General features: G+C 34.6%; 1 protein-coding gene across 17 annotated transcripts in view; it reads left to right on the top strand.

The window, feature by feature from the left end:
- The window catches only part of EML5 (EMAP like 5), a 188452-nt gene that overhangs the window by 46503 nt on the left and 129836 nt on the right, over nt 1-12113 (top strand). For all 17 annotated transcript variants that reach the window (XR_005235451.2, XR_012091027.1, XR_012091028.1 and 14 more), the window contains exons 3-7: nt 738-836; nt 2922-2990; nt 6446-6631; nt 8035-8170; nt 10484-10685. Coding sequence is in view for 8 of the 17 variants with exons in the window: in XM_073011239.1 (XP_072867340.1) it covers nt 738-836; nt 2922-2990; nt 6446-6631; nt 8035-8170; nt 10484-10685 (692 nt within the window). In the remaining 9 variants the exon portion in view is untranslated. The remainder of the gene's footprint in view (nt 1-737; nt 837-2921; nt 2991-6445; nt 6632-8034; nt 8171-10483; nt 10686-12113) is intronic.

Below are 12113 nucleotides of genomic sequence, written 5' to 3'. Positions count from 1 at the left end.
GTTGCTTGAAGACACAACCAACCCTGAAGACTAGTTTGAATTAAATTTCCTAGTTGAAGGATTCATGTTTAATGTGAATTTAGGCCAGCAACCATGTGAAGGCTGCTTGTAGTTACAAATGTTCAGGGAGGTGTTTTTCCCTCTTCATGAGTTGCCTCCCCTTCTTTAGGAAGGGGTTATTTGTTGTTTCTGAGAGGTTTACTGGGTTAATCAGAGGCGATCTGCAATTCAAATCCCCACCTTAGGTAGGCCGTTGACTTTGTCTCCTATTCTTCCTCAGGCCACAGCACAGAAATCAGGGGTACGAGTATTCACCCGATGCCTTTAGAGTCCAGTAGGTGTAGGTGTTTTCTCACCCTCCGGGTTTCCCACTGGAAATCACTTTGGTTTTGTTCTTAGATTTCTTAATTCTTCGACAGCTCTGCAGTCCATTTAAAAAGATGATTTTACATTTTATCTAGTATTTTTAGTTTTTGGTAGGAGGTATATTTAGGATATTTTGTCAATCCTACTGTTAGAAATGGAAGTCTCTGTTCTGTTTCATAATGTGAAGATCTATACATATGTGGAAACACTAACAGGGTGAAATACATTCAGCCTTTATGAGGTAAATATAGATGTGTATGTTTTGTGCTTATAAAAACCCACGAGTATAATTTATTTGCTATTTATAATTTGGTTTCTCTTTGATTTGTTTGCCTTTTTATTCTTTCCTGGACTTTGTGGACATAATTCAGCGCTTGGTTTCAGTTGGACTGGATTCAAAGAATGCAGTTTGTGTTTGGGACTGGAAAAGGGGAAAAATGTTGTCTATGGCTCCTGGTCATACAGATAGAGTAAGTATTCTCTTTTGAGATTTCTAATGAGTACTGGAAGGGAGAGACCAGAGGAGACTTCAGGGGATTTTATTCTTCTGGATTTTGTTATTGCCAGATTGGTCGTATGTAATTAAAATTTTGTAATTGGTAAATAATTGTACAGATGGAAAAACTCTTAAAGTCTTAGAGTACATATGTATTGTAGGACTTGGAAACATCATTTGATATGTATAGCATTGGCATAACACTTTTTTTCTTTTTTTTATTATACTTTAAGTTCTGGGGTACTTGTGCAGAATGTGCAGGTTTGTTACATAGGTATACACGTGCAATGGAGGTTTGCTGTACTCATCAACCCATCATCTACATTAGGCATGAGACTTTTAACCCAGTGTTTGCTTCAGTAAAAACAATGTATTTCTTTCCATTTTTTAAAACAGTTTTATTGAAATATAGTTGATATACATAGGGATGCGTATATTTAATGTGTGAAGTTTGATGGGTTTGACATGTGGAGACACCCGTTATTCAAATCTCAATTTAAAAATTGAATGGTTTGAGCCTAGGGTCTGTTTAGTTTGGTTTACCACTAATTTGTTACATAGGTGTTATAGTTAAGGTGAAAAATGATGTTGCTTGTATGGATTTAAAATTGCATATTACTATTACATTTTTTAGAGACCTAACAATTTTAACTGACAACTTGTTAGAATATATATTCCTCATTCCAAGTTGTATATAAACAATACATCATAGCCAGCTTTTAATGAAATGTTATACTATTTTTATGGATGTAGATCAAAAAAGTTATAAACTCCTAAAAGTATCTAATTTGTGTGTATGTATGTGTAGTAAAATCCTAACCTGAACCAGCACAGAGGTATGGCCAATGATTCTGTTTGGTGGGAATTTCTAACTGTAAAAGTTGGGTAGAAAATTTTGTGTATATTCGCATTTTGGAGAATACATTTGATTTTTAGTAGCTGCTCAGAGAGGCCAGTTACACACACACACACACACACACACACACAATTTAAACCATTATTAAAATGTTGGATATATTTTATTAGACAGCTGGCATGTTCTCACCTGTTTAGATCAAAGCATTTTGCACATGACTATTGGGAATTTAATAAATAGACCCATTATTATAAAATATGACATTGTCAGTGGAATTTTTGAAAGTATTATTGTGGTTGAATATTTCAAAGTTGCATTGATATGTTTTTCATATAATCTGTATTATGGTGAGTTGTTAAATGTTAAATATGTATTATTTCTTCATTATCACTAAAGAGCATCACTTTTGTAAATTTTTAGAGTATACCAAAATGTAAAGTGTACATTTTAGTATACCAAAAATGTAAACCTTTTAGAGGTAGGTTGATAAGGTGTCAAAGAAACATGAAGACTACCAGAAAGCAGAATAAATGAATTATTTTTTAAATGTTAGTTTTTCTTTCATCATTTGTTTAATTATGTTTCTAATTCGTATTTTATTTCACCTGGGTTTTTGCTTGTTTGCTTTTGTAACAAAATGTTTTGCATGTGTTTAGAATTTATGAAGTTTTAGAAAATAATGAAGCCTGGAGACTCCCCAAAATTTAAGTATAAGTTAACTTTGACCTTGAAACACTGAAAAAAATTACTGTAAAATCAATCTTTGGATTCTTTATGTAAATAGTTCTGAGTGATAGAAAGCTATAAAGATGTTTCTTACTTCTAGGCTGTATGAGTGTCATATTCCATTCTGAATCTCTTCTCTGTAGAAATTATGCAAGCACCTCCCTTCATGCCCTAATTCTGTTGAACCATTCTTATTATTTATGGACCAATCTTTTTAAAAAATTAAACATAAATGGAGGTGTTCAGTTTTACTCCAGTAGTGTTTGAAGTTCATAGAAACTACTAAATACTTTTTATTTCTTATCAGTTTCAAATTTGCTTTATTTCTCATAAGATTTTAAAGTGTGGGATTCTGATGATTATTTATTGAGTAATTTTATTTTATGATTAGGAGTTTGGGCCATTTGGTCTTTTGGACAGGATTTTTAAATGATTCTGGAAATAAGTATTTTAATCATGAATCTGATTTGTTTACAGATATTTGATATTTCTTGGGATTTGTACCAGCCAAATAAACTTGTCAGCTGTGGTGTAAAACATATCAAGGTACTAGAAGGGTCTTGTTTTATAATAGTCACGTTTAGTTCTCTGCTGCTAAGTATATATCTCACTGTTAACAATTTAGACTACTTTCAGAATTTAGATAATACTTTTAAAATGGCAATGTTTTTATTGTTCTTATGTTCAATCAAACAAATATGTATATTTTTGCTTTGAATTATTGTAAGCGATATAGGTATGAATAGGAAATTAATAAGCCACATTCCATAAAGAAATTTGTTATCCAGTGAGGCAGGATTTACTGTGTCCATCCTGTTTCTTCATGTTTCACTTACAAAGTAAAATGTTGAGAATAGGAAACAAATGAAGAGTTTTTCATTTACATAGATAGAATGGTGTGGGAGAAGCAACATGAGTAGACCTGGCTTTGCCATTTATTAGCTGTTTAACCTAGTATGAGTTATTTAACCTCTTCGAGCTTTTTTTTTTCCTTCACATTTTAAAACTGTGACTACTGTTACCATCCTCAAAGAATTGATGATTAAATAAGGCGGCAGTATATATTCAAGTGCTTGTCATAGTGCCTAACACATGGTCTGCATTCTGAAAGTGTTGCTTTTCCTTTTTCTATGTTCGCTCCCTGATTTGACCTCAGCCTTTAAATTTTTTTTTTATTTGACAAATAATAGTACACATTCATGGGTACATAGTGATGTTTTGATACATAAAAATGTATGGTGATCAGATTAGGGTAATTAGCTATCATCCCAAACATTTGCTATTTCTTTGTTTTAGGACCATTCAATATCCTCCTTCTAGCTATTTGAAACTGTCTATTCGTATTACCTATAGTCATTCTACAGTGGTATAGAGTAGTAGAACTTATTCCTCCTATCTAGTTATAATTTTGTATCCTTTAACAAATCTCTCCTTGTCCCTCTCTTAGCCTTGATAGCCACTATTTACTTTGCTTATGAAAGCTCTGCGTTTTGTTTTATAATTACAGCTCAGATTTTGAAGCCTGTAAAGTCAGTGGTGATATTCTTTATTATGTTTATACTTACCTTTAAATCATTGGAACAAATTGGAAATAACTTGCTTTACTTCCACTGTCTGATGTAACAGTTCCTGATAACAGTTAATTCCTAGTGAATTAAGGTTCTGTGTTCACATTCTTTATTTCAATATGCTTAACTCCATCCACGTTTTCTCCGGTGCATCTTTCACTGCTGCTGCAATTCTGGATTTGTTATTCTGGTATTTATTTGATTGATGGATAGTAGTAAATATTTATTTTTGACAAATATTTAATACCAAAAAGGCTGTATGCTGGGCTTTAAGGCACATGATACAAGCACTGTGAAAGTAGAGATTTTTGTCTTGTTCATCTTTGATGGACAGTATGTTTGATATGGTACTTGATATATATTAAGTGCTTAATAAGTGATTGGCAAATTAATTATGAATAAAGAGATCTTTACTATTTTATATTATAAGTAAAACTAAAGGCTCCATTTTCAGGTTTTTATAAAAAGCTCATCTCAAACTAAATAAACTATATTTTTATACTGAGTTACATTTCTTTTCCTTTGCTAGAAGAAATGAATAGTAACATAGTTCTCTTTGCAGGCAATACGTGTGAGGAAATTAATTCCCAGAGATGATCTAGAACTTCACTGTCCAACCATACATAGCTATTTAAACATAAATTAGTTAAATGAAATTTAAAATTCATTTCCTCAGTCACCCTGGCAGTACATTTCATATGCTTATGTATCTAGTGGTTACTGTATTGGAAAGCGTGTGTGTGTGTGTGTGTGTGTGTGTGTGTGTGTGTGTAAGTAATATTTTCATCATCACTGAAAGTTCTATTAGACAATATTGATTTGGAGTCTAGAACAATGGTTCTTAACCCTTGCTGAGCATCAAAATCATTTGGATACCTGGGCTTCATGCTTCAGAGATTCTGTCCCAGTTCGTCTCAAGTGGGAGTCCAGGCATCCCATTTTATAATTTCCCTAGGTGATTCTAATGTGAAGCTAACACTGGGAATCACTGATCTAGAAGAAAATAGTGGATTCAAATTAGGACATGCTGAAAGAAAGAGAACAAGCCACTTATATACACAGAAATTGTGGAGATTTTAAGTTTAAAAAGTATAAAGTTTCATTAATTAAAGTACTTATTAGATCTTTGAATAGATAATCATAATTTTTAGTTATTTGAGGCTTCAAATTTTAAAATAATGTATGATAATAAATTATGTTATTTTAAATGTTAATTACTTATTACAAAGTTGAATTTATTCTTTGGGCCTAATTTCTTCATGCAGAACTATTTAATGTATATATCTCTGTCCTGTCCCATTTTTTTTGTTTATTTTTTAGAGATGGGATCCTACCATATGGCCCATGCTGGAGTGCAGTAGCTATTCACAGGCATGATTTATAGCTCACTGTAGCCTCAAACTCCTGGCCTCAAATAATCCTCTCACCTCAGCCTCCCAAGTTGCTGAGACTACAGGCATTTGCCACTGCGCCCACTTCCCCCCAACTCGTTTTTCTTTAAATTTCTCTCCTTGAACTATAAAATTTACCTAAATCCACCTAATAGAGCAAAACCCCTGGTAATGAAGATTCATGTTTAACTTCTTATTTTCTCCCAAGAATGAACAAATCATTCCCCATGGACATCTATCTTATTTTTTTAAGCTTTACAAGCAAAGCAATTGCTCAGCTTTGAAAATATCAAATATTACAGCTACAATAAGCTGTAGCATACTCCTTTTTTCCTATCTTTAATGTTTCTATCAGAGAGAGAACATTAGATTTGGTCCTTTTTCTTCTTAGTCTATTCATTGCTAACCCGTTCCCAACTTTTTAACCTAAATTTTTTTTTTTGTTCTGTTTTTTCTTGAGACAGTCTCGCTCTGCACCCAGGCTGGAGTGCAGTTGTGCACTCTCGGCTCACTGTAACCACTCTGCCTCCTGAGTTCAAGTGATTCTCGTGCTTCAGCCTCCCGAGTAGCTGGGATTACAGGCATGCGCCACCATACCTGGCTAATTTTTGTATTTTTAGTAGAGATGGGACTTAGTCATGTTGGCCAGGCTGGTCTTGAACTCCTGACCTCAGGTGATCTGCCTCCGTTGCCTCCCAAAGTGTTGGGATTACAGGCATGAGCCACTGAGCCTGGCTTAATCTAAGTTTTATATAGATTTCTTTTCAGAAACCTAAGGAAAGCATAGCATATTTTTAAAATAATCTGATTAAAACCCCTTATTTTTACAGATAAGAATTGAAACCAGTGACTATAGGTATGCTGTAACATAGCTTTTGACAACACTAGGATGAGAATCTGAACGTTGAATGCTATTTTATCATAAGGCAATTTCTTAGTTAATTTGTAGCTCACTGCTGTAATATAGCATCAAGGTATGGGAATGTTTTACTTTATTTTGTAAGAATTCTCTGGTAATTTGATTATACTGTATACCTTTTAGTTCTGGAGTTTATGTGGAAATGCTCTGACCCCAAAACGAGGTGTCTTTGGTAAGACGGGTGACCTTCAGACAATACTGTGCCTAGCCTGTGCAAGAGATGAATTAACATATTCTGGTGCACTCAATGGGGATATATATGTCTGGAAAGGAATCAATCTTATACGAACAATACAAGGAGCCCATGCTGTAAGTATATTTAAGTATTTTAAATACTTTAATGTGTATTGCTTAACCTTGTCTCAGAATGACATATTACTTAACCTTGTCTTAGAATGACAGACTGCATAATATAGTATATTGTTTCTAGTCAGTTTGGTTGCTTGAAAAATGCTTTTCTAACTGAATTATATATTTGTTTTCAAGATTTCAATGAAGAAATCAGTTAGACTCATTGACATTTATTACATTAGTATAGTTAGTATCTTGTTAAAGCTATTGCTTTAGTATGGTGTCTTTCTGAAGAGTAGTGTTGAAAAAAAGCTTGTTAACTTCAATCTAAAAGTATTCTAGATTAACCACACCAGAATAAAGCTAGTGCTCTTGAGGCTAATTTACCAGAGGCAATTAAATTTTTGTGTAAATAACTTACTAAACTGAAAAAGAAATCTGCTCTTTAAACTGTTTAGTGTTTTTTGGTTTGAGCTTTTTAGCAGTTGGGTCCCCCTTACAAAGTAAAGGGAGCTGGATAGCACAAAGCCGCCACGTTGTTAACAGCAAGATCTTCATGTAGAAAAGTCCTCAGTGCATTACATTTCTATTAATTGAGTTTTCCTACCCTTTGCTTTTTTACTTTTTAAATTTTTTGTTGTTGTTGAATTGTTTTTATTTCCTTTATTCATTTGAATATTAGGGTTATTAATCTTTTGACAGTCATACGTGTTGCAAATATTTCTCCAATCTGTTTGTCTTTGCTTATTATATCTTTTCTCATATGAACAAATTTAAAACTCGTGGGTGATCTGCCATACATAGAAAAGTCTCTCACAGCCCAAAGTTACCTAAATGTTATTCTGACTTTTTCTAATATTTTTATTTTTTATATTTAGTTATAAATGGTTATATTTTATGTTCATCTATAATTCATTTTTACATGTGGTATAGGGTTTAAATTTATTTTCTTTTATGTTATATCCATATAATTAAATACCACCTTGGTTATATATAGTCATGCCTTGATATTTTGCGGGAATTGGCTCCAGGACCACAGATACCAAAATCTGCACATACTCAAGTCTTGCCCTGGGAAACCTGCATATGTAAAGCCCTCCCTATTTATGGGTTTTGCATCCCACAAAGATTGCATTTTGTTCTGGGTTTCATTGCTGATGTGGAACTGTGGATTCAGAGCTGACTGTATTTATTGAAAAAAATCCATATAAGTGAGCCAGTGAAGTTCAAATCCACAAGGGGCAACTGCATTAAATTCCTGTAGACTTACTTCTAGATTTTCTTTTGTGTTTTCTGATGTATTTGTTTATTCTTATATCCTACCAAAATATTGTTGGATTGGTTTAAAAGGGTTTCTGCCTTCATATAGTAGATGTTCTTAAAAAACATTTTTTGTTAAATTATTTTATTTCCTCTTCTAGGCAGGAATTTTTAGCATGAATGCTTGTGAAGAAGGCTTTGCTACTGGTGGCAGAGATGGTTGTATTCGTCTTTGGGATTTAACTTTTAAACCAATTACTGTGATTGATCTCAGGGAAACAGACCAGGGATACAAAGGTAATAACAAAACAAATGTCTTATTACTAGGCAAACTCTAAACTTCCCAAAGATTATCTCTTTCTTTCAGTAAGTATCAATGTAAGTTTTGTAAATATAAATAAGACTCATATTTGCCTCTTTACCCTGTATGCATTTGATTGAAATTCTTCTATTAAGGAGAAATTTTGCCTGTAAAGAGTTTAGGTTCACTGTTAGGAGAAAGATTCTTTCATAAATCTAATGTCTATTATAATGGGACCTATAGAGAGATGTGAGAGGTACTCACTTAGTATCTTTGGATTTTGAAAGTATTTTACTATTAGAATGCTAACTATAACTATTTAACAAATAAACTATTCTAAATAAACAGTTGGGGGTAAATGTTGAGGGTTGGGGAACTTTTGTTCAGGATGATTTAAATGTGGATAGATGTATTTTTCCTTCATCCAAATTTGTCAGCAATTGGGGGGCTTTTTTTCTCTTGGGGATTAAAAAAAATTGATGTAATAAAACAAGACCTTTTACTATAAAAACTACCCACAGGTTTGTGTTTAAACCATATTCCAGTCACCTACAAGTTGTGTGACCTTGGGCTGGTAATTTACCCTCACTGTAAATGAGAATAAGAATAAATATATTATTTAGGATATAGGACCAAATGAATTGATATTTCTAAAATGTTTATAAGGATAACACATAATAAGCATGTCAATGTTAACTGTTATTCTATTTTCATTAGTTTTGCTAAACATTATTGTGCTTTAAAGCTTACAAAATAATTTGAGACTTTTTCTTATCTGATCCTCATAAGGACATTGTGAGGTACACGGTGTCTTTATATTGGCCATGTAACACACATGAGAAAAATGAAAAACACAGTAGCTTTCCTAAGATTACAACAGACATTGAGGAGTATGCAGAAAAAGTAAAATTCTCTCTTTTTAATGATTTTATGAGTGTATTGAAGAAATGAAATATAGACAAGTAAAAAGTCAGATTATTAAAAGAAAAAATACAATTCTATAAAGGTAATTTACTAATTGAGTACTTATTGAACAATGCAGACTGAAGTGTTGTAAGACTGGCTGAGCAAGTAGACATGGCTAGAGTTGTCTACAAGGGAGAAGGAAGAAGAGTACATGTCTGAAGGCTGGGTAGGAACTAGGTACATAAAAAGACAAATATTTCATGTAGAAAACAACATGGACAGTTGAAGAAAATGTGAATATAGATCAAGGACTTACATATTTTCTTCTGTCTCACATCTAAGATATAAAAGGTACAAAATTAACTTCAATTTAGGAATATTGGAATTATTGACACAGGATATTTTGGGTGCCACCTTGCCAGCTGGAGACCTTCATGACTGGCAACGCCCCTGTCCAGGGCTGCACTGGGCTCCAGGCTCGCCAGGAGGTACCCTGCCCCCTTGGCCTGGCAGGCTGCGCTTGGCTTCCACTCTGGCTGGATCCCACACTTGCTGCAGGATATGTGCTCAGCCTGTGGCTGGGCCGGGTGTGCTGTGACCTGCTTCTGCCTTGGGCATTGGCGTCTGGATGAAGGGAATGTGGTGGCACCTAAAAAACTTGGGGACTCCAGCGACCCTGAAGCCCCAAAGCGGGTGTTACAGCAAGTTAATAGCTCTTTCGATCGTGCCCAATAAACGGGGCGTGTGGTGCCCAGTGGCTCCCTCTCCTGTTGCTTGGTGAGTAGGAGGGGAATGCTACAGCTCTACAGCTCTGTCTGTACTCACTGTTGGGTGAGTTCCAAGTTCTTGTCCCACATCCAAGAAGAAAGAGGTTGTACTGACAGCTGGCAAGTGAACAAGGCAAAGAGTTTTACTGAGTGACAAAACAGCTCTCAGTGGAGAGGGTACCCGAGATGGGCTGAAGTCAGGTAGTCTCCCCCACCTGCAACCCCCCACCCAAAGGTGGGCAGTTCTCAAATATGGCTGAGTCTGGAGCTTTTATGGGCTCAGAATGAGCAATTGCATGCTGATGGGTTTGTGAGTATGCAAAAAAGGCTTTAAAAAGGCACCACTCAAAGATGGGCACAACACTATAAAAAACCAATTAGGGAAGGGTAAGTATGTGTAAAGTAGGTGAAAGGTGGGGATCAATCAGAGGAAAGTGCGCCAAATGGAAAGAGACATTCTCAGTTGGTCTGTGGATTTATCCAAGACCTGTAGCTTGGCTTTCAGGCTTTAAACTGTCTTAGGTTTGAAGGTTGGATTTCACCGGGACTTGCCCCTATCTGCATAGGGATTTGTCTGCCTCCTGCTGCTATCATTATTACAGCATTATATATTAAATACAATTTACTTTTTACTAGGTTTGTCTGTAAGGAGTGTGTGTTGGCGAGGTGACCACATTCTAGTTGGAACACAGGACAGTGAAATTTTTGAAATTGTGGTGCAAGAAAGAAATAAACCTTTTCTAATTATGCAAGGGCATTGTGAAGGTGAACTTTGGGCACTTGCTGTCCATCCTACTAAACCTTTGGCTGTGACTGGAAGTGATGATCGTTCAGTCAGGTAAGCAAATTATAAAGTAATTCCATAGGCTGGGATGTATCCTTAGATAAACATAAAGAAAACATGGCCGGTCACAGTGGCTCATGCCTGTAATCCCAGCACTTTGGGAGGTCAAGGCAGGTAGATCACAAGGTCAAGAGATTGAGACCATCCTGGCCAACATGGTGAGACCCCATTTCTACTAAAAATACAAAAGTTAGCTGGGCATGGTGGCGGGTGCCTGTAATCCCAGCTACTTGGGAGGCTGAGGCAGGAGAATCGCTTGAACTCAGGAGGTGGAGGTTGCAGTGCACCGAGATCGTGCCGCTGCATTCCAGCCTGGCAACAGAGTGAGACTCTGTCTCAAAAAAAAAAAAAGAAAGCTTAAAATACTCCAATTAAAACTTTATTAGCTCATGGTATAACAAATGAACATAAGTAGTAAGTACTGAAAATTAATAGAATTATTAGTAATATTTTTTCTCTTATAAATATATGATATGGAGTTTGTTCCATATCAGAATGTACAGAACTACTTCCTTCTTTTTAACAGGAATATAATATTTCACTGCATGGATATACTGTAATTTATTCAACTAATCCATTACTGATGGAAGATTAGTTTCCTTCAGTTTTGTGTATTTTATAAATACAGGGCTTGCAATGAATATCATTATACATTTCTCATTTTGTACATGTGTGAATATCTCTGATAAATGTTTAGCAGTAATCAAAGGATGTGCGTATTTTAAATTTTGATAGATAAGGCCTTACATAGAGGCAGCAACAATTTATACACCTATCGTGAATATATTGCCAGTGCCTGTTTTCTCATACCCTTAACAGAACTAATTATAATACCAAAAGGTGAAAAATGATACCTTGTTATATTTTGAAAATGTGTATTTCTCTTATATTGAGGGTTGTTGAGTATGTTTTTATATGTTTAGAGGACATTTTTTTCCTTGACCTGTTCAAATCCTTTGCCTATTTTCTATTAGTTCATAGATCTTTTTCTCTACTTGATTTTAAATAAGATCTAATGATATCTGTCTATATATTAAAGAAATTAGAAACCATGTCTGGGATAGTGGTTCTCAAAGTGTGGTTCCTTGACGAGCAATATCAGCATTACCTAAGAACTTGTAAGAAATGCATATTCTCAGGCCTTTTACAGGACCTAATACCAGAAATTGAGCAATTTGTGATTTCAGAAGCCTTCCAAATGTCTACAATATACTCAAAAGTTTGAGAACCACTGATCAATTTTAGGAGTTGAAATTTGTTTCCCCCAATTTGTCTTTTTTTTCTTCCTGATTTCATCTGTAAATATTTCAGTTTGTATCTTGAAAAGAGATATCTCAAACATCACCACAATACTCTTATCACATAGTGTTCTGTATCTAGCTGGTATAGAAATTCCCGATTGTCTCATAACATATTTTTATG

Source organism: Chlorocebus sabaeus, chromosome 24 (genome assembly GCF_047675955.1).
Source record: "Chlorocebus sabaeus isolate Y175 chromosome 24, mChlSab1.0.hap1, whole genome shotgun sequence".
Lineage (NCBI taxonomy): Eukaryota > Metazoa > Chordata > Mammalia > Primates > Cercopithecidae > Chlorocebus > Chlorocebus sabaeus.
The sequence above is the reverse complement of the archived record's forward strand: the minus strand, read 5'-3'. Positions and strand labels throughout refer to the sequence as shown.